The sequence below is a fragment of the Tetrao urogallus genome (genome assembly GCF_951394365.1).
Source record: "Tetrao urogallus genome assembly, chromosome: 7".
NCBI classification, from domain to species: Eukaryota; Metazoa; Chordata; class Aves; order Galliformes; family Phasianidae; genus Tetrao; species Tetrao urogallus.
This window is the reverse complement of record NC_136820.1, coordinates 37,429,017-37,453,475: the sequence shown is the minus strand read 5'-3', so window position 1 is coordinate 37,453,475 and position 24,459 is coordinate 37,429,017. Positions and strand designations below refer to the sequence as shown.

Sequence of the window (24,459 nt, the reverse complement as noted above, 5' to 3'; positions counted from 1 at the left end):
CCTTTTAAATATTTTGATTAAAACCAGAATAATGGCAGTTTCTTAAGAAATTAAGCCTGTGCATAAGCAAGAGAGAGTCAAACTAGTCCTCTCACCAAGCCCTCGATGACTGACATCACTTAGCTGTAGCAACAACAAGCTTAGCGGGTAGCTTGATAGCAAGATGCTTGTGAGAATATGGGACTTAAATCAGGGATTCTGTTGTAGTGTTGACTTTGCTTTATTGCTGTGAAAAGTATCTGAGAGTCTTTAATTTATTAATGTGTTTGACTGAGGTTGACGTAAGTGGAGTCTACAACGTTATTTTTGAAACTATTTTCCTCTGAAGTGCTCTCGGACAGTTTCTTCATCGTATGGACATCATTTTCTTTTCTTATTGCAGCTCTGATTGTGAACAGGAAACAAACGCTTCCCAAGCAGAATGTGGCAAAGTGTTTGCCGGAAAAGGTGAAATTTCTTGGGGTGGAGATGGCTGATAGGAGCGCGAAGATCCTTCCAGGACAATTGTACATTGAAGTGGAGTATGACTATGAATATGAGGCCAAGGACAAGAAAATTGTAATTAAACAGGGGGAGAAATATATATTAGTGAAGAAGACTAATGACGATTGGTGGCAAGTGAAAAGGGATGAAAATTCCAAACCCTTTTACGTGCCAGCACAGTATGTGAAGGAAATACCACGGAAAGCACTGATGCCACCTGTTAAGCAAGCAGGCATGCTGCCAAATAATGCTTTAAAGCTGACGCATGGATTACAGAGATCGACAGAAAATGTGAATAAGTCACCAGAGCTTTCTAGTTTTGGGAAATCTTCTCCGGTTCAAGTGTCTTGTTTAGTTCGAGATGCCAATCAAAATCTGGGACCAAACAATAGCCCTGGTCAAACTCTTGGTTTGAGTCTGGACCTTACTCAGAACAATGGAAAACTTAACAACGAGTTGCAGTCTCCCAAGGTTTCCAATCAGTTTCGAACCATCTCCATGGGTCATTTCCCATGTCCAGAGTTCTTGGAAATAGAGAAGACCAGCTTTTTGCATGAACAGTCTTGTGACTCGGCAGGAGAAGGCTCAGAAAAAATTCACCAGGATTCAGAATCTGGAGATGAACTCAGTAGCAGCTCCACTGAACAAGCGCAGGTAAGCTTAAGAAACAGTTTCTGTAGATTTGTGGGTGTTTTTTTTTTTTTTTTTTTTTTTTAAATTCTTCCTTCTCCTATTACCATAACTATTTGTCTTAAGTTTTGTTTTTCTTATTTTCTCCTAATAAACAGAAGTTGTAAGCACCACTGTCTTGTCTCAGCGTCAGCTGGCTATTGAAGTCTAAACTGTTGGTGTGAATGGCTTTGATGTCCCACAGGTTCGTCCTGTGATTGAATGTTACAGAAACATTGCCTTATTGTTTTAAGATAACACTGAAGTTGGGTTATATTGTGTTCTAGATGAAGGGAACCAACTGCAGTAGCTCACTTCTTTTTTTTTTTTTTTTTTGAAACCAGAGGAAGGTAGTAGTGCTGGTTACTGTCGGCTTTTTCCTTGGTCTGTGTTTAGGTGGCTTGAATACAAACTGATCGCTTATTTGCCACAGTCAGAACTCACTTTAGGGTGGTATACACATGAAAGTTGATGCTAACTTCAGAAATGAAAATCTTCCTACAGACAGTTGTGCTTCAGCACCAACTTATTAATAAGACACAATTAAGACAAAGCTGCTTAGCTGATATGACTGGGTATGGGGAGATCCTAAAGATACAAGAGTGAGTGATTTATGCAGTCATGAACTTGCATACGTTTATATGCAGTTACTGAAGTAGCCAGAATCAGTAGTTCTTAAATATTCTAGTCTTCACCTGTTTCTTGAAAGTCAGTTTCTATAGTTATGGATCTTCATGCCTCTAATATTTGTTACTCTTAAAACAATTTTACTTTCACTTGTTCCTTTTTTTTCTGCAAACAATAAGGAATAAATGAGATTAATGAATTTAATTTCTTCATTTATAGAAACATTTCTCAATTCACTGATGTAAAGGTTGTTGTAAAGAAAGTAGAGAAAACCAATGAATGTTCACTGTAGGTGGTATGAGCTGCTTAGAACTTGGAAGGATAAAATAATGCTTAGACATTTACTTCAGAATCATCTGTAGTAGCTCATCTGCTGTCATATTAGTTGATTTGCAGGTGAATGACAAAATACTAAGGAATACTTTGAAAATACCTTTTACTTCAAATAGGTTACCATAGATTTACATGGTGCATTAGGACAGTCTCCTTGACTGTGTTGAATATGTGTCACCTTCTGTAATTCAAGTAGATGAAATTCACTTTACATGGGTGTCTTCTGGCAAATAGTAATAACCATTCAGGCCAGCTGTTCAGTTTCCGTGTGATTTTTTTTTTTTGTGGCTATTGATGTGGTGACACACAATCTCTTCATCTTCCGCCTCCATCCCACCCTGCAAATATGTTGCCTCAACATGAAAACCTTTTTGTAAGCATGGCCTTCAGCAGAACAGGTATGCATGCATGTACAGCCTTCACTGAGTTACATGGAAGGTCTGAAGATGGAAGTTTTCCCAATGCTTAAAGTTAGAAATCATGAAAATGTTGAGTTCCAGCTGTAGGAAAATCGTGCAGTGTTTGACTCCTGTCACTAGTGAGCTTGCTGTGGTCATTGTCTTGGGAGCTTGATAGACCTTGCAGCCATCATATTTAACAACTGTGGAGTCACTTCATCTCGTGTGCGATCACAGGCTCTTGAAATGCAGTGAAAATATTAGATATTTAGTAGCCTTAGAGATGAAAGCAGTAGAAATGCTGATGTCACTGTTAGCTCAGTTCGGATATGAGTGCCAGCCTTCTCTTCTGGAAGAGCCTCATGTTTTGGGGTTTTTTTATTAAATAATTCTTTCAATAATGAACATTGTTAAGTAGAAATCAGCTGTGCAGAAATTAATGGCTCAGAAAGATGTTTTTTATTGCTGTAGTCAGTCTGTAGTCAGAACGTCAAGTTCCCAGTTCTCACACGCAAACAGGGTGCTGCTTCCCAAGGCGCTGTGACTGGGGCTCTTCCTTCCCTCTGCTGCTGCTGTGAAACGCAGTTTTATGCTGTCTGAGTTACAGTGAATTCCAAACTACAGGTTTTTTCTTCTTAATTTGTAAGGTTAGAGACTAGATTGGGGGGGGGAGGGGAAGGGGGCGGGAAGGGGACGGGAGAATTTTTTTGTCCTTGGTTTCATGAGCTCAGGCTTTCCATCCAGCTGTGGGAATGAGAGATAGTTTAGCTGGAGGTGGTGGCAATTACTTGTTCCTAGCTCAACCTTCAGTGTTTTCTCAGTACACTGAGTACAAATGTATGAGATGCAGAGGAGTTGCTTATGATGAGATTCTTCTAAGAGATAGGTTCCTCATTCTCACAAGATAGTCCTTCTTGTCCTTTCCAGTAAAGTGCAGGTTTTGTAGCTGAACAGTCTTCTACTCAGACATTTGTGGGCTGTGGAAATGCCAGAAGATCCAGTCTCCTATGAACTGTATAAAGGAAGGATTTTTTGAATGTCTGCAATCTGATAGGAGGTAAAGGATAGAGTGGTGACAATGTGAACAGAAGAATTTGCTACTGAAGATGTGGGCAAATGATCTCGGCAAGAGAAGAAAAAATTAATTGGGTAATGGAATGCTCTTGATCCTTTGCACAAAGCAATTCTTGACCCCTTATGCAAAGAAGTCCCCAGTATTGGGTGTCACTCAGTTTGTTTATGGGCTCGAGCTGTAGGAAGGCTGGAGGTAATTAGAGAAAGCAGGGCCTGAGAGGAAACATTTCAGCTGCACCAGATTTAAATCTCTGGTGGAGGTGGTAACTGCCAGCAGAATTGGAATTGAGTGAAGTAGATCAGAAGGGCACAGATAGAATCACAGGTGTGCTAATGGTGCTTAAGTGAGAATCAGTGAGATTTCTCAATTAAGTTTTAGGACAGTTGTATTAAGTGTGATGTCATGATCCCAGCAGAACGGCTGAAAATAATCCTTTGAGAGGGTAGCAAGGGGAAAGAAGGAGACTTTGTAGCAGAGGATGCACAATACTTGAGCAACTGAAAGGACTGAGTGATGTGCCTTAGTCCTGAATAATTCTTCTGAAGGGAGGCGGGGAAAGGAAATGACCTATCTAAAACATACGTTATAGGCACACCTAATTTCTTAGGAACAAAGAGTTGAAGCAAAAGGGGAAGAAGGTTAAAAGTGGTTTTGAATAGGCTTTTTGGTTCATGTTTGCAGGTAAGTTCTGCTAACAAGTTTTGGGATAAGATGTGCAGACGTGGAAGGATGGGTGTGTTCAGAGATTGCACTGAGGATGGTTTGGGATTATCTTTATATGCAGATGCAACTTTGGGATAAATGGTTGCAGACAGAAATTAAAATCTGCTTTCAGCCATACTAATGCATAACCTGCTTGAAAAACTTTCTCTGATGAGGATGGGTGTTAGTGTTATCTTCTCTTCTGTCACGGGAGACATGGAATGTATATGTGCATGAGAACATTTGTTCCCATTTAATGTTACATGCTCGTTAAAGGTACTTTTAATAGCAGGCTGTTTTTAAATCATTTATAAATATAGACAGTGACCCATTTGTAAAGACTGTTCTGTCTTTCATCCTCTTTAGTAATTGACTATTGCATAAACTGTCAAGTGCTAAAGGGGATTATCACCAGGATGGCTGTTTTGCTTTGATTGATTCCAAGTAGTAAAAATCTCGTGAAGAGATCTGTTTTACCTCTGCTGCTTCTGTGGAAATTGCTGGAGCTCTTTAAACTGAGATCATAAAGTTTTATATGTCTCCACAGGCAGTGTGAAAGCAGATCATACCATTTTCAACTACTTTGTCACTTTAGTGAATGGCTAGTGGCACTGAGCTACTAGTGGTAGTGTCAGGCTACTGCGCTGCACAGATACGAATCCTCTAAGTAGGGGGCTGTTACTGGCTTTGATTCAGTTTGCTTCTGTGGTTAGAAGTTTGATGCTTTTTCACTTATGCGTTGGTTATGCAAATTAAGAAAGTTGCCAGCATGAAGAAAGCGCACCAAAAATACTTGTGGTGCAACTGCACATCTCTTCAGGTTCATAATGGCATTAATTATGTAGCATTTTCAATTAGGTTCTAAGTACTGTCTTCATCATCTATTCTAAAAATCAGCATTGATTATAATATACTGAGCTATACCTGATATAATGAGGTGAAGAACAGCTTCTGATGATGAGGAACTAAAAGCTTTGCAAGGGGAGGCCTTTTGAAAAGCGTCAGAACGTTTTTTAGAGTTATTGCACTAACCGCTGTTAGAAATTTGTAACCAGCCTGAAATGCTCTCATGTTGTAGCAGTAGCTCTGAATGTTGTCTGTACTCACCTTCAAGGATCCACAAAAGAAACTTTGTGTTTCTTTTTCCTATCCTATGCTAATGTGACTTTCTAAGGGCTGTTTGTGAGCAGCTCTGTGTGGATGATGTTAATGTGCAACAGCAGTGTAAGTCAACTAACAGATAGTTGTGGCTCTTTGTGTGAGCAGTTCAGGGTTTGGGTGCCTTAGGATGAGTGGGTACCATGTGCCCCGATGCTGCTGATAGCCCTTGTACCCTTCTGAACTTCTCTGTTGCAAATTGGGATGGCCTTCATTTTAAAAAAATATAATAATAAAAATATAATAATAATAATAATAACAAAATTATAATATTGAAAACAAAACATAGGAGGCAACTGTGGAAAAGTCATAGCCTGAGGGACAAGTTGTGTTTAGCTGACTGGCTTACGCCAACAGTGATGGCTGAATGCTCGGCTGAGTAAGGTACATGTGGTCCTGTTTTTGTGCTTTCAGAGTTTAAACAAAGATCTGGAGTACTCCTATATTTCTATACATGCTAACCTAGTCTTCTGAGTTTCTACTCCTGTTTACCTTAATTTCATGCAGAAGATGATGAAGTAAACTTCTAAGGCATCCACCTTCCTCCTATGCCTTTGATACCGGTGTAACTACTTACTAGCGCAAATGAAGCTCAAGCTGTGCTGCTCAAGGAATGACAATCATAATATGGAATTGTTTTCTGTTTTTCGTCTAGAGAAGTGCCATTCCTAGCATGCACTGTGAGTTTGGGTGCCTTTTCTGTTAAGCAGCACAGAATGTTGTCCTCAGCATGGTAGCCTGGAGAAGAGAAGGCTGCGGGGCGACCTCATTGCAGCCTATCAATACCTGAAGGGAACCTACACCCAGGAGGGGAGTAAACTCTTCATAAGGGCTGACAATAGCAGGACTAGGGGAAATGGATCCAAGTTGAAGGAGGGAAGATTTAGGTTGGATGTTAGGGGGAAGTTCTTTACGAGGAGAGTGGTTAGGCCCTGGAACGGGCTGCCCAGGGAGGTTGTGGATGCCCCGTCCTTGGACGTGTTCAAGGCCAGGTTGGACGGGGTCCTGGGCAACCTGATCTAAATGTGTATGTTTGGTGGCCCTGCTAGACAGGGGGGTTGGAACTACATGATCCTTGAGGTCCCTTCCAACCCGGGTGATTCTGTGATTCTGTGATTCTGTGATTCTGTGATTCTGTGATTCTGTGACAGCAGAATCTTTGCTGATGGTGGAGTAAGCAGTGATGTGAAGAAGCAGCATAGGAAAACAAACTGATGGTTTGGCTGCTGCATAAACCTCAAGCATCAGGAGATACCGGGGCCTTGCTGCTTCTCCATTGGCAGTGCTTCTGTTGGTTTTTAACTTAGGAACTTCCAGACATAGAACAAACTTCAAATTGCTTTGTAATAAACAAACCTTACTTGAGAATGTTTGATCATATCGTGTACTTGCACACTGCATAACTCTCCGAATAAACAATTGCGTTCTGTGTATCTTTACCTAGCTACTATCTAGACAGCTGTTGAATACTGCAGGGCTCATGTATTAAATAAATGTGCTGTTATTTTGTAGAATTCTAAAGAAAGTACTGCTTGTTTCACAGCAGTGTGACAAAACAGTAGGGAACGTATGACTGGATAGAATAAAATGCAGAACGCTTATTTTCAGATAGGCAGCCCTCTCTGGAATAGTAGGCATTTGTGCTTTAAAAACAAAAGTAAAGTCTAAGCGTATCTGGTACCCAGGCAGCTGCTATTTCTCTGTCTCTTGGCAGAGGTGTAGGATTTAAAAATAATGTAGAGAAATGGGTTTTGTTCTTATATGGATTTTTATTCTAATACTGAAGGACAATACCCTTAAGCAAAACAGAGTAATAAGAATTGATGATGAATTTCAAAAGCCTTGCCATGGTGAGTGATTTGGGCAGAATGCCATTAGAATACATGAATCAATTTTGAGTTTGCTCTATGTTAACATGTGTTGCTCCGGGGAAAGATCAGAACTTTCTAGGAATGATGTTATGAAGGTGTTAGGTTAGTGCAAAGAAGCAATCAAACTGCTGTAGAGAATGTCAGTTGTAGGAGACAGAGCAGAACAAAAATGCAGAGGTTTATAGGTAATTCCATGGTATTTCTGGATCTTATATACTGTGAAATTTGAAGATCTTTCTTCCTGAAAGTGAGTACTGTGGAAAACAGTATACAGAAGGCTGTGAGCAGGGGCATGGAGTAGCTCCCATTATGAATCCTGACAAAATCTTTTCCCTACAGGTGCACATTTAGCATTGCAAAAACTATAAATAGTTTTTGAGTAGGTACTGCTATTACTGCTGAAAGATGGTTGAGAAGAGAAGTAACCATAATTTTGATTGTTTTTTTTCTTTCACTAGCCTTCATCTGTATGTCTTTTCTGTTGTAAGCTCTATACAGATGAAAGACTGTGTACAGTGATGTTCTGAAGATTGTTGTGAGTATTCTAAGTATCAATGAATTCTAGTTCTTCTGATAAATAGCTTTGTGAAAGAAATCTGAAAGTTAAGGACCTGTCTCAAGAGACTGAGCTTGTTGCTTCTGTTGGTTTTTGATGCTTACAAAGAGAAACTGAAGTCAGATAATGTCACAAAGTTCTTGAATGCAATTTACTGGCACCCCTCATTAATCTGAGATTACACGACTTATGAATTTAATAGTTCAATTCTTTCCTTTTTTTAAATGGAAGCCTTGCTTTTCTGAGGCTTCCAGATGGTCTTCACACCACCCAGTTAAATTGAGCAGCTTCCCTGTGTTCTCTTTCAAGGCAGTGCTGCAGGTCGGTGTGCTATGCATGTTTCCTGGTGTGGTGGTGTAAGCAGATTTCTGGATTACCATTCAGCTGAAGGACTTGGCTGCTCTAGGATCTGCTTGGCTCTACCAATATTTATAGCTGGAATAGCACAGAGATGGGGTGGTGCTGGCAGAGTGCTGTGATCTTGTGTGTAAATACTGGTGCAGCAATACCAAAGGCTGTGAGTGTTCCTCTATGGCAGCTTGAATAGCTATAAAGTGCCTTGTGCAAAGTTTGCAGGTTTGATGGGTGAAGGGCATGCTTGCTATTTCAGTATGGCTTATGGGATGAGACTTCTGACTTCTGCAACTAGTGGACTAATGTAAAAGAATACCCCAGCAAAACACTGATTAAAAAAATACTACTCGCAGCAAACTTTCTCAGCTGATTGTTCCATGTGTGTAATAGTACAGTATACAGACTTCTTTTGTAGGCAGCTTGATAGATTGCCAGGATGCTGTCCTACCGTGTTGCACACAGCCTGTGCTGCTCTTTGGCCTCTGTGCTTGTGCCCATGCTAATGCTGTCAGGACCTCTTAACCACCTCCTGCCCGGCCAGCTTCCCACAACTGGGCTCCGGCAGCAGGCTGGGAGCTGGAGCCCAATGTGCCTTGCGAAGGGCAGCACGGCAGGACTGTGGCACAGCTGTCACATAGAGTGGTCCTTCAGCCCGTCAGCACTCTGCTGCTTGTGCTTGTGCCAGGGAAGGTCCTCGGCAGCCACCCACTGCTGCCTTCAGAGCTCCAGCCTTCCCCCCACTTTGTCCTCTTGTCTGCCAGCTTGGAGAGCTGTTCTTCATGAGTCCTCTCTGAAAACAGAGAGTGTTTACTATGGGGGAAATAAAACTTAGGAAAGGATTTTTCTTCTGTGTCCCTCTTCCCAGCAGACACCTGTCTCTGCTCCTTCCTTCCCCAAGCTTTAGAGTATTTGTTCATATCACAGGATGTCAGCTGTGATGTACAGGAGTGGAATATTTTCCTTTAATTCTGTTTTTAATTAACCGTGTGTGTTAAAACCATATTGCATCCCTTATTCCAAGTTTACGAGTTGCTGTTGTAGCTGTCAATTGAACAAAACTTGGGCTCAAGTTTTCTGTCCTTTGTGGAGAACCAGAAAATCCCAAGTGCTCTGCTAGAATCTTCTGTCTTGCTTTGTAAAGCTCTGAAGCCTCAGCAGGTTTTGCCCAAACATAGGGTCTGAAGAAACTCCATTTGGTATGGATGAAGGCTGCAAGACAGTGCTCTTCAGAAGCTGCTGGTCTTTGGTCTAATGTTTGTTAAAACGAATAATAGGAACATTATGGGGAAAGATGTTACACTGACAGTTCCTTTTTTTTTTTTTTTTTTCAATTGATTGCAAAGGAAAGATTTTTGTTTTTCTCTTCTCCTACAATTAACTCTTTGGTTGAATTTTCAGTTAACTCTCTCTGTGGCCATCTTGCTCCTTTTGCTGTCCATTTTGTGGCACCTCCCTTGCCTTCTTGTAACATGATTGCTTCCTGTAACAAATAGAATAATGTCAGTGAAGTATTTCCAACTTTATTTTTTCAGCATTGTGTAGTGGGCCAAACAATAACTATGTGCTGCTTTGTGGCACGTCTTGAATTTCCTAGTGGGAGAAAAAGATGGATGACTTCACATCTTGAGTTCTACATACACTTACACTAAATGTACAGTCACAGTAGCAAGGACAGCAAAATCATGCTGCTCTTCTGGCTTCCATCAGCTTTCTCTTTGCTCTTGCCTGGTCATGGCTGTGCTTAAAGGATCCAGTTACAGTACTGCAGTGTGATGCTGCAGCTCCAAGTCCTGCAGTGCCCATCTCATTCTCACCTATCTATTGAGGCTGTTATTTATTGGTAAATTTTCCTTTGGATTAGAAATCTACCCACATCCTACACCTGCTGGCCGTATGTTGAAAATTGCAAAGCATCTTTTTGGTGTTCAGTCTCAAAGCCAACTGGATGATAAAGGCAGATGCTGAAGTCAGTGGGAACCTGGATGATGAACCAGGCCCTGCACCCTGGGGGGCTGTATTTAGGAGCTCAGTTCATAGGTGATCCAGGCAATCTCATCCTCTTCTCCTCCTCTCACTTCATCTTCTCCCAGGGAATGTTGCTCTGCTTTTACCACTTGTGAGCTGTGATTTGTGCTCTCAGTGCCAGGGTTCTGTGTCACCCTTGTTATGGTTGGATCTGAGCTCCATTGCAGCCTCAGAGTTGTTGTGATGTTAACAAAATTCTGCAGATACAAATTGCTGTTGGTCTGCAGCTGTCGGGGGAAAGGGGAGGGGGAGGGAGAGGGGGGAGGAAGCTGCCTTAATACCTAATTTCATTAAGAAATATCTTTTCATTCCAAGAAACATGGTAGCTCCAGACTTGGCTTATTTGAAAGTTCTTAGAAGTTGGAACAAACAATGGAATGTTGAAAAGTATACTTATTCTGAAAGTTGAATTACAGAAATAACCATTTTTAAAAATGAAAGAAATTCTTGCTGGTACAAGAAAAATAAAAAGGAAGGAAGATATAGAAAAGCGTGGCAGTGTTGCATTTCTGCCCCAAATCCAAGTGCCAACAAACTGTCCGCAAGTAGAGCGAAGCAGTCAGAAATACAGTCAAGGCACGAATATGTGTATTTTTAGTTGTTGCGAGGGGGAGAAAGCTGCAACCTGGTTGCGGTTCCCGTGAGAATCTTCCTCCTGTTCTTCATTCTGCTGTAATTGTGGGCTGTTGCTGAGTGCTTGTTGGGATTTCAAGGTGGCTTTTGACAGTGCATTCGTGTGCTTTATTTTAGCACTTCACTTAAAAATGGATCTTAGATATCTCTGCAGATGTTGGAAGCGGTGTGCTGTATGTTGGATGTCCTTATGAAAATATTCATCCTCTTTTGTATGATTCTGTGGAAAAGAGTCAGAACACTAAAAGCAGAGTGTCTGTTCTCGTTTAATTAAAAATGAAGAATTAGAAAAATACAAGCAATGTGGCACTTTTTTTGGCTTTGGCTTTTTTTTTAGGCTTTTTTGTGTTAATTTAACAGCTTCTGTTCATTCTGTTGTCTTTTAAGACAATTTGAAACTGAAATCTTGACATGAAATGTTGTGTGTGTGTGTGTCATGTCTGTCATGAGATTTGCCTTCCTACCTCATAAACTGTAAAAAAGTTCTGCCTGCTGCAACAGCAGATGTTCTTTGTCTTGAGCCTCTCAAATAAATGAGTTTGGGGGGGGTGTTTTGGCAGCCCAAACAAAACTGCAGTTTCAGTTGTGTGCTGGAGCAAATATGTTGCGTAGGCAGCGCCAGCTGGATTTAGGAGGGTTGTGGCACTTTGTCTCAAATCAGCTTTTCATTCATCCTTCCCCCCTCTTCCTGATGAGTGCTGATACATGTGGGGGTTTTTATGGTTTATTGAGAACTTCATTTCTTCACGTGTCAAAGTGAGAAGTATCCTTCCTGGTCAGGGAGGGTTTTAAGCAGAAAGCCCATGTAAAACTTGTTTCAGTGCCAAGCATTCTTACCATCACTTGCCTTTCTGCCTTAAAGTTTGCTTCAGGCAGGCTGTTCCGCTCCTAAGTGCTCCAAGGCACCACAGATGACAAATGTCATTCAGTGCTAAGCTCCTTTGAAAGTTGAATTGCAATCTCTGCTCTTAGTTGCATGGTGATTTTTTTTTTGTCTTGTACCATCTAAAATTTGTCTGTCTGTCATGGAACCCACTAATTGCACTCAGTGTTACCAAATAAAAATGTGAGAGATTGTTGTGTAAGAATGCAGGCTTGGTAAAGGATGATCCAGGACAGGGACTGGCATAAAGCAAATGGTGCTTAAACACCAAGTCCAACCTGTTTGCTGTTGGGTGGGAAAATAATAAATATGATAATATTAATATAATAAAAATGAATTTTGATGTTAAAATGCAGAAATACAATGTGTTTAAAAGGGAGCTTATCATCTAATTTTAAATTAATATTTATGATGACATGACAAATTAAACTGTTGTTGAAATACCATTTACGCATGTGAAAAATGAAGTGTGTAAATATCAGCTGTGTGCTTCAGTGGTTCTGGGCAGAAGGTGTATGTGGGGAGAGAAGCTGATGGAAACATGCAGTCACAAACATGTCCAGCAACTTCATGTTCCCCAATCTTCTCAAGTAGAGAAGTCTCCTGATAGTAACTAGTTGTATTAATCATCTCAATAAAGTTATGCTTTCCAGTAGAGACGAGGATGTGTTGTGTATGTTTTTTCAATTGCTGTTTGCAGCATTGCGGCTCCAAGACCTATTTTGCCAGAGGGGCCAAAGCCTTGGCTGAAGGCAGCAGGTAATATTACTTTCGCTCCTAGATGAGTAGATAGGCCAGTGTGAAGGATGTTCTTGGCAGAGATGAGCAGTCTGAAGCCTTCCTCTGACTCTTGTACCACAGAGAAATGCAGGAGGAGTGGTGGCTGTGAGGTACCCCAGGATCAACAGAACAGCCTGCAGCTTTTCTTAGGAGTGCTGTGCTGTCATCGTGCTGGATTTGGTTGTTGCCAGTGATTGGACTGCAATTAGATCTTGGTGATTGGATCTCATTAAGAATCCTTAACAAATGCGGCTGACCACCGTATGTATTCAGTTGCTCTTATGAAGATGACAGACTTTGGGACAGTGCTGGCCTAAAGCATACTCAGGTTTTTAACATTTTCCAGTAAGCCATATATTCCAATACAGCTGTTGTATGGAATAGACTGACCAGAAGCCAAGCATTTTGGAAAGACAGCAGTTCTGGAAGCGTTCTGGCTCACCAGCACACAGCACTGCTCTGCTTTTGCACACCCCTTGTACCCTGGAGGGAGCTGTGGCCTCCTGCAGTGCCTGCTGCTGCTGGAGTTTGCCTTTCTAGAGGAGTTTGTGGAAATACTGAAAATGTCTCTGGAAAACAGTGCTGAAGTCAATGGCAAGGTGCTATTTTGAAAACTTCTATACAATAGTGTTCAAGAGTTTTAAATGCATTAAAGAATATAGGAGAGAACAGCTGTGCCCCTTGCATTGCTGTCTCTTTTTCTTGGAGACCCCCAGAAAGCTCAGCCTTCATTTAACCTGTTCTCTGCAACCGGGCAGCTGCTTTCTGTACAACTTCTCTTGAAAGCTGACGTGCTGAGCTCTGCTGTGTGGAGTGGACTTCATGATTTCCTTAACAGCATTTTTCCTAGTAGCTTGGCAGACCATGCCACAGTGCTCTGTTATCTTCACACTTTCAATGGGAACATTCTGCTGATGCCACTGCACGGGGCTGCCATTTGCTCACCTGGGGGAGGGCCACGTTTGCTGCCCATTGCTTAACCATCATGAAACTGTTAGCAAATTCTTGCTATCTCAGCCATAATGCAGTGCTAATAGGTTTGCATTATTGTGTGGTACAGTTAAAAAAAAAAAAAAAAAAAAAAAAAAAGTAGTCTGGAATGTTTTAGTAATGTGAAATAGCAACAACATGCTGCTTGATGACTTCTGACAGCGTTTTTTGAACTCCCTCAATGCATGAAATGCATTTGTCATACTCTTGGTATACAAAATGCTGATAGGACTTTTCTTAGAAGATATAAGTTACTAAAAATCTTTCTATATAATTTCTAATGTAATACATAGGATAGCTTCTTGGCAGCAAAAACATAATTAGTTCATTTAAAAGCACTCTCTTAATTTTGACATGATTCATCAGAAGATATGTCTTTGTCTTTTACCTCTGCTCTGCTTTTTGCTGTAGAGACAGCATCAATTTTTAGGTTTGGTAGCAGTTCAAGCCTGGCTTCCTCTTACTGATTGATCAGAATGGATCTCTGACATCTAGAGATTAGGATCAGTTTTTCGTTCTTGCTGTCAACAGTGGAAAAACTGTTACGTCAGACAACCAATTTAATTATACTGGTTTATTTTGTTTCTTTTAATAACTTGTGAAATTGATTGCTTGTAATCGTGGCAGGAACTGGAAAGGCCACGTTTTTCCCTGCACTCGCCAGCTTAGTACTGGATATGCACCGTGACTCTTGTGCTGTGGTCAGAAGTGTGTCAGGGAATGAAGTTTCCTATCTTTATTGCAAGGGCTGCTTCATTTACAGCTGCATTAATTAACCCATTTATATCTTGAATTTGAATTTTATTTAGCTTGTGGAGCCGGATGTTGAGAGAGTTTTACAATCTGAATCCTGCAGTGCGGTTCCCCAGTGTGAACACAGCAGCAAAAGTGGGAGGACAAAGTGCCATCTTTCTGATCCATGCATCAGTAACAGACCCTGTCTGGACAGATCCAGCTGGCACAGCAGGACTTTGGAGATGGGGCTTTTCACTACAAATATCAAAATAGCTGTGGTTTTTTAACTTTTTTCCTTTGCTTTACTATTTCTGGCGGGCTGTCTGTCTTTGTTACTGATTTCTTAAGAGATGTTTCATTCAAGCTCTGCTTGAGAAGGACCTGCTGACAAGAGGATTTGGTAAAACACGTAACTATGAATAGTTGCTGATACTCATATGGGGAAATGAAATCAGCACAGAAAGATACAAATTTCAAGAATATTATTCTACTTTTGGGTGTTGATACCCAATGGTTTGCTTCTGCAGCAAATGCAGCAGTTGTTGAATAGATAGTACTGAGCCTTTAAATGAGAAGTTTCAGTATAGGAAATAAAAACCCTAGGCTTTTTTATTTTCTTTAAGTTATTAAGTAACTCAAAGATAGCAGTCAGTAATGCTTGTGTTAATGTTGTAGTCTGATTTCTGTACACTAATGTACAGATAGTCACAGCGAAACAGAATATTTTTGTTGACTGTTAATTGTACATCTAATCTATTTTTCGCCTTCTTATACCCTTTAAGATGGTGCTTTTTTTTTTTTTAAAAAAAAAAAAAAGAGTATAAAGAGAGATGCTATGAGAAACTTAGCTGACATCGTGCTTTTGAACTTCCGTTTTAGTTTTCTTTCCAGCATGCAGTTGGAAATAGCGAAGTAGAGCCCTTTCCTGTTACAGTAGATCTGAGGAGTAGAAAATCAGCATTTTGATTTGATTACTGAGAACTCAATGAGATGCTAATTGTCAATGCACTTCATTTTTTAAAAAGCAACTAGTATTTCTGTGGAGCGGGCTTCTAATGTCTTGGTTCTTGTGGTGCTTGACCACCAAACCGTGTGGCTGCGCATTCAAAAGTCATCATACTGGCACGCTATTTTCAGTGGTCTGTTTTCGTCGTGAAGTTTAGCTGAATGTTAAGGTTAGAGGATAAACAGATGTGTTATTCTTTGAGTATTTCAGCGTATGCCTTTTTATTTTTAACAAGTGTCTAGTCTATGTGGTTTTGCCTTGTCCACTCATCAGTTCTTGTAGTTAGGATGCTGTAGACATACGGCTGTATGTTTTGTGGTTCTTTCTTGATTACTGTAGTATACAATTTTCAAACTGGTTTATCTTAATGGATACATTAAAATTATATAGGAACTAGAAAAATATGACTGCTTCTGAGAAGATAAATATTTAAGTCTAGACTCCCCTGCACTCTAAAAGCCCCAGGTTCATTTTGTTTGCAAGACCTCTATTTGTATTACAAACAAGCAAATGATGAAACAAGTTGTGTTTTGTAACATCTTGAGGAAGAACAGTCACTTGAAGCTTCCTGTCAGCACTGCAGCTGTGAGAGTCAGCAGAGGGGAAATGAGATCCTGCAGGTCTCAAGGAGGCTCCTGTTAGTGAAATGGGTGGTTTGGCCACCTACCCTCTAAGAATTTTTTTTCTAATTGTATCTGGAGATTGTCTTACTACTTCCGTATCTGATGGCTGTGAAGTGATAATTTGTAGTTAGGAGTACCTCGAGCTTCCGGTTGTCTGGCATATTATAGGATATCACTATAGGTGACTTAAATTCTATGCTAAAAACCATTCTAATATATATGATTGTAGTGATTTTGTGATCGTCTTTGAGCACAGAAATGGCTTTGTCCATGGCTGAAGTCTAAAAGACCTACCTATCAATTCCAAAGTACAGTGTTGTGTTTATTTTCCTGTTTGATTTGTTTTGCTATCATCTTACTAATTTTTTTTCGTTACATTGGTGAGCAGAACAGGAGCCATTGTGGGGTTGGTGTGACTGACTGAGCAGACATCGTTATTTGTCTGAAATCTGAGCAGCTTGGTTCTTCAGAGCTGTGCTCTGTGACCTCGGGTAGTGTCCAGAATCATCAACCTGCACAGACACAGTGGGAACTCGTCTTGATACAAGCTGAACAAAATTGTGTTTTGCTTAAAGACAAATATATCCCCTTCCCTTACTCGTGTTTCTCAATGTTTCAAAGCTCTTCTGGGCTATAAATTATTTTAGGTACTGATATACCCTGGAGGTTTTGAGAGTAGATAAAAATATAGCACCTTTTCTTGCTTAGATTGATTCATTACAATGTGAGAAATAGACCAACTCAGCAGTTGGCATAGCTAAAAATAGGGGATCACAGAATGGTTTGCATTGGAAGCGACCTTGAAGACTATCGGTTCCATCCCCGTGCCATGCACTGGTTCCTACCCAGCAGCTCAGGCTGCCCAGGGCCTCATCCAACCAGCCTTCAGCAACTCCTTCAGCTACCCTGTACCCATTTCTTTGGGCAGGGAGCAATCAGCGGAGGGGCAGCCATTTGCCAGGCTGGTTCCTGCCCCCATCTTGCTGTGGGACATTGGCTGCTGGGCTGGGAGGGACTCGCTCCTGGTAGCCGTGAGCCAGCCAGCTGGCCTGGCTCTTTCTGGAACCTTATTTACTGTTTGTCTCTTATTTTCTGATCATTTAACAATTAATTTCTTTTTTCTTGTTTTCTAAACTTGAAAATGTTGGCTGAGCCCTCTGAGCTGTGTACTGTGTTAGTCTGGTGACGCGAACTGAATTAGCAAAAGTATTTGCTGAGCTCTCGGTATAAGCAGAAGTGTCAGCGTGGCTTCTGCCTTTATGCACAAAGGAAATTCTTCTTGTGCGTGCATGGGGAGTTAGGGTAACTCGCTCATTTAAAGCAGCAAATTACTCTTCTCGTGGCTTCCCTTTCTGTTAAGATGAACAACAAAAAACAGTTTTTTAAAAAAAGAAAAAAGGGCAGAAATTTTTTTTTCTGGTAGTGGATGTTCTGATGAGTTTAAAAGGCTGAAAAATTTGCCTGTAAATGGAAGCGTGGAAGCAGTCAGGACTTTGCATATACTGTGTACAGACTTGAGAATAGTTGTATCCTAGCATTCCCAACTCCTTACTGTGGCTCTGTTTTATGTTAAAGTATGGCTTAATTACTTGATGGAGAGGATCCATTTTAACTTTTCCAGACTTTGGGTGTGAAACTTGATGTTTAGGTTAGGATACAGACCTAGCATGGCAGCATGTAAAATGTGGTGTGTCACCATACATCTGAAATTGGATAGTCCTGCAAAACACTCAGAGCATGCTGCTTGGGCATTGCTCTCAGCTAACAAATTGTGCAGTACTCAAACTTGTCCCTCAAGTTTTTTATGTAACTGTCAATGAAAGTTCATGCAAGTACCCCTTGTAGCTCTTTTTTGAAGAGACTTCCTTCATTCCTTCTCAAATGGAACCCTGCTCAAGTCACCTGCGTGCTGGGGAGCTGGGAACAGCAGCTGTGTGAAGCTGTGCAGGGGGCAGCTGCCTGCTTGTTCAGGAAGGGATCAAGCCTGCTGCTTACCCCACAGAATATACTCTTGTTAATATATTAGGAAGGTAAGCCAACGGATTTATCCTAGTGTCTGATTTCATACTGTACTGTGTTTGCTTTCTAGGCTGCTTAGCTGTGCTTCTAATGGGGTTTTGCTTTCTTTGTACCACTAAGTGTACTGATACTGCAGCATTTTTCGTGATGTTTGAATACTGGTGGTGTCCTGCAGCTGTGTATGTTATTTAGAAACTTATAGCTGCTGCAGTTCATAAGCTCAACAAGATATTTTGAAATTATTCCAACATGTAACAAAGAAATATTGGCTTAACAAGTGCTTGCAGAATTTGCTGCTACAAGCAACATTCTCTGAAGTAGTTTCACACAAGTGAAATCTGCTGCAGAAGCAGCGTAAAAGGCCAACAGCTGTAAATAAATTGTGTGGGAGTTCTGCATTTTCTTGTAAGGCCTTTGGAAATGAATACTCTTTTTGAAGAACACAGATTTGATGACTGCTGTGTTCTAGAACAGCGTCTTGCAGATTGTTCATTTAAGTTGATAACCAAACCATCAAGAAATATATTTAAGAAAGTTTTAATGCCTCTGGCTTTTTCTTTCTCTTAAAAATAGTAAAATATGATTCATTTGAACAAGAAGTCTGTTCTTTGGTATTCTGCTTGGTGTTGGATTTCATTGTATGTTTGTTGAGTGGTGCTTGAGTGATCTTTCTGGCTTTCTGAGCATGCCCACTAATACAGCTTCAGCACCTCGGGCGCCTATGTAGAGGGAATGTTTGCTTTCCCATCTGCCCTTCCTATGGGTGAGCAGCCTTATGCTGCCTTGTGTAAGCACTGAACCCTCAAAAGTACACTTGCATGCTATGGGATCTGTGCTTCTGGAAAATGTAAAGCGTAGGAAATATTGCTACTCAATGTAAAGTGATAGAAATAAACTAATGGAAACTTTTTTTTTTTTTTTTTTTTTTACCTTTAAGCTGCCAAGAGTTCAAGTAACACCATTCCAGCCCCCAGTTATATTTCATATGAGATAACTCTTTAGAGGTGCTGTGGTATTGTAACAGTGGCAACAAAGAAGTCCAGGGAAGTTGATAATCGGTAAACTTTGACCTCTATAAAGCAAGTAAGAAATAGAGCTATACATTAAATTCATTAAGCAAAATAGTAAATGACGTGTGAAGGGAAGGAGAACTTTCCAGTACTCCTGAAACCATTGTCTACAGATTGTTCTACTGTATCAATTGCTTTGCTGTAGCACTTCTAAATGTGAGCTCTTGTGATCCTGCCCAGCTGAAAAAGCAGTAGCTGTCAGCATGGTACATGCCAGTACTCTGCTGGAGTTGAGTTTCTGTGGGGTTCTCTGTGTGATTTGATTTCATAGAAAATGGTCCTCAGGAGGCATCACAAATGGTTCCCAACAGCTTTGTTCTTCACAAACCAGCTTTCAGCCATGCACTTTAGGTTCTCCAGAGGTCGAGAATTGGCAGCAGTGAAACTACAACAGAATGTATTTTGTGTTTCTGCTAGAGTTGTTGAAACATCCTTCTTATAGAACCAACCTTATCGCTTTTATGAAACTTGGAGGAAAAATAAACATGTAAAGTTAATGCTGCAAGACGTGTCCAGGTTGTTGAAGATGCTGAATTTCTGAATTATGTTACAGACACTACATTATGTCTTTTGATAGTTTGTTGTGGTGGAAGAACAGAATAAAAAAAAAAAAAAAAGAAAAAGGCCTCCCCACCACCGCTGCCAATTAGAACGAGAGTTACTGGCTGACTCCATAACTTTACATTTCCCAACCATAGTCTAATTGGTGTTAACTTTCTCTGTAAGCATGTGTGAAGTAAAGTGTTTTGTATGGTATTTAAATTTCCTACTATAGGAGAAGCAGCTTTGTTGTAGCCTGGGACAAAAGCTTTTTTATTAAAGGGACAAGCTAGATTGTGCAAGTGGCAGAGAACAAGTACTGTAAACACTGTCATCTTTGTCCATATTGTACAAAGGATCCCATTGTAAAATCCTATTTCCGTTTTTTTATAAAATATTTGACATCACTGTCGCAGTCCTTTGGTCAGTTATATACTGTCTTTTCTTGCTACGGAATTCATAAGCTTACACATGCCTGTCTCAGTGAGGAACACATGAACACTATAGAAATGTGAATAATAAATCTGTACAATGTAAAGGGGGAGGGAGCTGGTTTTCCATCAGTTTTCTTTGATCAGTCAATGATGACGGATGGACTGGGAGCAGCCCGAGTTGTGCCAGAGCTGCCCTGCTGCAGAGGCTCAGTGCTTCTGCTCCCAGCGGGGTGTGAGTGTGCTGGGAATGGGCCTCCTGCCTTCCTGCACTGCAGTGCTTTTGCAGTACAATTTAATGAGGGGGAAAAAAAAGTTATTTTAGGCTACCAAGTGAAGGGGGTGCATGTATTTTGATATTAATGCATAAATAATCCCTATCAAGTGTGAAATATGTGTATGTATAAAATTCTATTTTCTATTTATTACTGTTCTCAGAACATTGGAATTTTTACTGAAAGGAATTATGTTATCACCAGATAAAGAATTATTTTTAGCAACTCTGGGAGAAGCATGTCTTTCAAATGGCTTAAATAGCAAAAGATTTTTGGCAGAACACAAGCCCTGCATCCTAAGATGCTTTGTTTCATAACCTAGTTTCATATATAGATGTTTATATACAAAAGTTGATAAAAAATGTAATTAGGAAAAATAAATTACATGCTTTCTTTTTATTATCAATTTGATGCAAAGTTATTGGCCAGCCATTTATAAAAATGACTTTCTTGAGAGTGCTTGGATCACTTGCAGTGTGAGTGTGATGCTTTAAACATTGAACTGTTTCATTAATTGTTGAATGGCCTTTAATTAGCAAATATATTTGAGATTTTTTTTACAGGATGTTTTTGATACTGTATTGCTTCCTTTATTTATCACTTTATAATGATAAATCAATGGGTGACATTTAGTACTGTTAAATAATATTTGCACTACTGTGGCTGGCTGTAAATCCGTGATCAGGTATTAACAGGCCCGTAATAATTTTTCTTTCAATGCATATCATAGGCTTACAGTCTAAGGCACTACGTAGTTAAATATTTGGCAAGGGAGAGTCAGCGCACACAGAATTGTTTGGGTTCCCGTTTTAACTTTGCTATTTAAAAGAGTTTATCTTTACCTGTGAAGTCGGAACTTGTTGAAAAACTCCCTCATGGAACACCCGAGAATGTAAGAAGTTTTGGATGTGCCTAAACATGTTAGAAAGAAAGTAGGATCCTGAGCATGTTTGTAGAAACTCAGGCCTTGCAGGGAGCAGGAAGAGAAAGGAGGAGATAAGCTGATTCCAATTGAAGCTGTCACTTCTTGAAATGAAAATGTAGAGGTTCTGAGATTACTTTGATATCATTCTTGTGGAATGGAGCTGGTATTGAAGTCTCACGACTTGCTGAAAGGACAGTGGCAATTCTTTGGCAAGAAGCTTGGTTGTTGTGGGAACTGGGATTCTTCATTTCCCTCTGCTGATCTTACACACGAATATGGGTGATCTGCTGAGTGTGATCTAGTGCATCATGATAAGGTCTGCCTGACCTTTTCTGTCTCATTAACAGTGAATTGTAGAAATCCAAATGCTGTTACTGAAATGGAGGCCCTTAATTTCAAGGTTATAACGTTCAGAAAAGCCATGAACAGAAGCAGGACAAAGCAATCATTTGTAATGCAGGGAAAATCATTTATGATTTGTTCTGGAAGCAGTTATGCTCTAAAAGCTGTTGTGTTGGATTTGAGTGCTGTAAAAGGTGACTGTCAGATTCAGGGTATTTTTTCCTCTATGAATTATTTGTGTCCTTGATACAGTATGTTCTCCTTGCTTTTAAAACAAACAATGCCGAAACCAACAACGTATTTTTAGCAGATAGGAAGAGATCTTTTGTCCTTGCTTTTACTAGAACTGCGGTCTTAGGCTGCTGGAGTGCATTGAACCTCCTTGTTTGTTTGCTTTAATATTGGATGATTGAACAAATACTGCTGTCTGAAGAAAGCCATTTGTTTAAAGTAACTTTAAAACCCAAGGTATTCTTGAGAAGCTTCTAAGCATTTTGATAATGAAAAAGTACCTTGTGAAGTATAGTAAGATTGCTTTCCATTGCACTGAGTTCAAGCGTGTGTTCAGAGGCCTGATAGCGTATCTGGCATTTGAAAATGTTGACTGCTCATTCATGAATGATTAACAAGTTGTTTTATTTAAAGGCATGTGTCTGCTTCCTACTGTGCCAGTGTAATAACTAAGTTCCAAAAGCGCCACACATCCTGTCTGATTTTGAAGAACGTTTTGAGTTGATTCTGGAAACTTCTTCCTGTGTGTAAGTCTTCATTATCAGTTTGTGAGTTTGGAGTTCGTTTGCTGATACTGCAACTTAACTGAGTTAAGTACAGCAGTCCTCGAATGTATCAAACTGAGCATTACTGAGTTACATGGAGGTCCTTTGTATTCATAAGGCTGACATTGTGCTTACAGGGCTGTGTAATTTTCACTCGTTGTGACATTGCAGAAGTACTTCTCCTTTCTCATTTTTCCTCATCACTTTCTACCTAGCAAGAGTTCTTCACTGCTTTCAGTCAGAGAAAGTAGCAGGAAGAAGCTTGAAATCATACCAAGAGGCAGATGAAGCTTGAAATGCACCTTCTGTGTACGTGCGTGTGCATGCTGAAGGACGTGTTTCACATATTTTCTCGCTATCAGAGTTGCAAGAACAAGTAGTCTCTTTCAATAGATTTAATTCTGCCCGTGTGAGCATTGGAAGTTCTGTAGGACAAAAAAGGAAGTAGGGAGGGAAGTTCTAACTGGAAGTCCATGTGTACTTACAGAAATGTTTGGTGTTTAGCAAACCTGTATTTATGTGCATTTGGGAAAACAGCCATGGAAATTGTTATAAACAATTTTGATTTAGGTAATGCTTTATTTACTCCTATCTACGCATTACCAATGAGCTTAGTAAATGAAAGGAAAACAGTTAAATTATTTTAACATGCTTTTTGACTTGAAACTAGTGGCAGTTTTTGCAGAGCAGACTTGAACTAGAAGCAGTCACCTTCATCACAATGGCAGGGCTGTGGGAGGCCTGGGAGCTCGGTAGGGCCGCCTGGTGGGAGCTGCCTGGGGAGGGACAGGCCTTCCGGCTGGCATCCTCAGGGCAGCACACAGAGGTCGCTTCATGGGGCTTTTGTAAGTTGCTTTATTAATAAACAAATTTTTACCAGGTAAAATTAACATTGGTAATGTTGGGTGCTGTTGAACTCAGCACTGCAGGCAGCAGCGCACCTCACTGCGTGCCCAGAGGTATGGGGGAAGTGCTGCTGCGTGCCATGTGGTTGTTCAGAGCAGTTCCTGATAAGAATGTTATCCCCATGGATGCACTTAAAGCTAAGCTGTGTGCTGAAGGTAGATTTATGAGTTTGCATTTTTCATGCTTTGCTGAAAACAATAACTTAAAGGGTGTCTCTTAAATCTTGTAATTATACCAAAAAGGTCTCTCAGGAGAGAGCTGGCTGCCCTGGCTGGCAGGGCTCGTAGCTGCCTTGTTTGCTGTTCTGGGCAGAAATTCTGACTTCTCCGCTTGTAAACCAGAAATTTTAGTTTAGAAGTGTTAAGCAGTCAGAAGAAAAACACACGTTACAATTTCATCACACATTAATGTATGAAGTGTAACTGATGTGTTGCTTGAGCTGCGTGGCAGCACATGGAGCACACTGGCCTGGAGTTGCCAATATCATTCTAGTGTGACATCGGTCCTGCAGCTTCATCCAGAGTTGTTCTAGTTACAGTGCCGAAATAATTCTGGTCTTTCGTGGAAGCAAAAATTGAGGATAGCTGTGCGAGGCTGAGGCCTGTGCAGCAGCAGGCAGGGCACTCTCAGTGTTCAGTGGAGTCGAGGGACGTTCCTGAGAGCATTTATGGCAGTGCTCCTTATGCTATTAATGTCCTCAAGAAACAGTACTTTACCAAATCCAGCTGTTCCAGCATTCCTCTCTGCCCCTCTAAAAGGAGAGACTTGGGTAGTAGAAAAGTAGTGTTTTCATAAAGTTTTGTAGTAGGTTTCTTTCCTTTGAATTGATGGAGGAGATGCTAATTGTTTTCAGCTGATTTTGCAAGTGCTGCAGATACCCTTTCCCCCCAGGTTTGCGGTATATTCCAGTTAAACACACTGTACTTGCTGTATCCAGTAAGTTGTCTTTTCACTTTTAAAGATTCACAAAACAGGTCTGTGCTTGTTTTAATCTCATTAAGTTCCTCTCTAGCTGTTTCCCCTTCTGGTTGTGGATATTGCCCATATTTGGTTCCAGCTGTGGTGCAAGCAGTTGATATCTGATTGTGTGGTACAATATCCTGTCTTGTCTGAGCAAACCCCAATAATTTATGATTAGATGTGGCCATGATTAGCAGTCTAAGATTTTAATGTTTAAAAGCACATCGTAAAGGATCTTTTATGTAACGCAATATGTTCTTTTTTTTCCTTTGAAAGATGCAGCAAGAGGCACAAGGGCTTGCCTACAGCAAAGC

The 24,459-nt window shown here is 40.5% G+C and overlaps 1 protein-coding gene across 3 annotated transcripts in view; it reads left to right on the top strand.

Moving 5' to 3' along the window:
• Positions 1 to 468: 468 nt before the first annotated feature.
• ARHGAP12 (Rho GTPase activating protein 12) overlaps positions 469 to 24,459 on the top strand; it is a gene marked incomplete at both ends in the record, with an annotated part of 61,719 nt that continues 37,728 nt past the window's right edge. For all 3 annotated transcript variants that reach the window (XM_079538459.1, XM_079538458.1, XM_079538457.1), the window contains one exon: positions 469 to 1,137. In XM_079538459.1, the coding sequence (XP_079394585.1) occupies positions 469 to 1,137 (669 nt within the window). The remainder of the gene's footprint in view (positions 1,138 to 24,459) is intronic.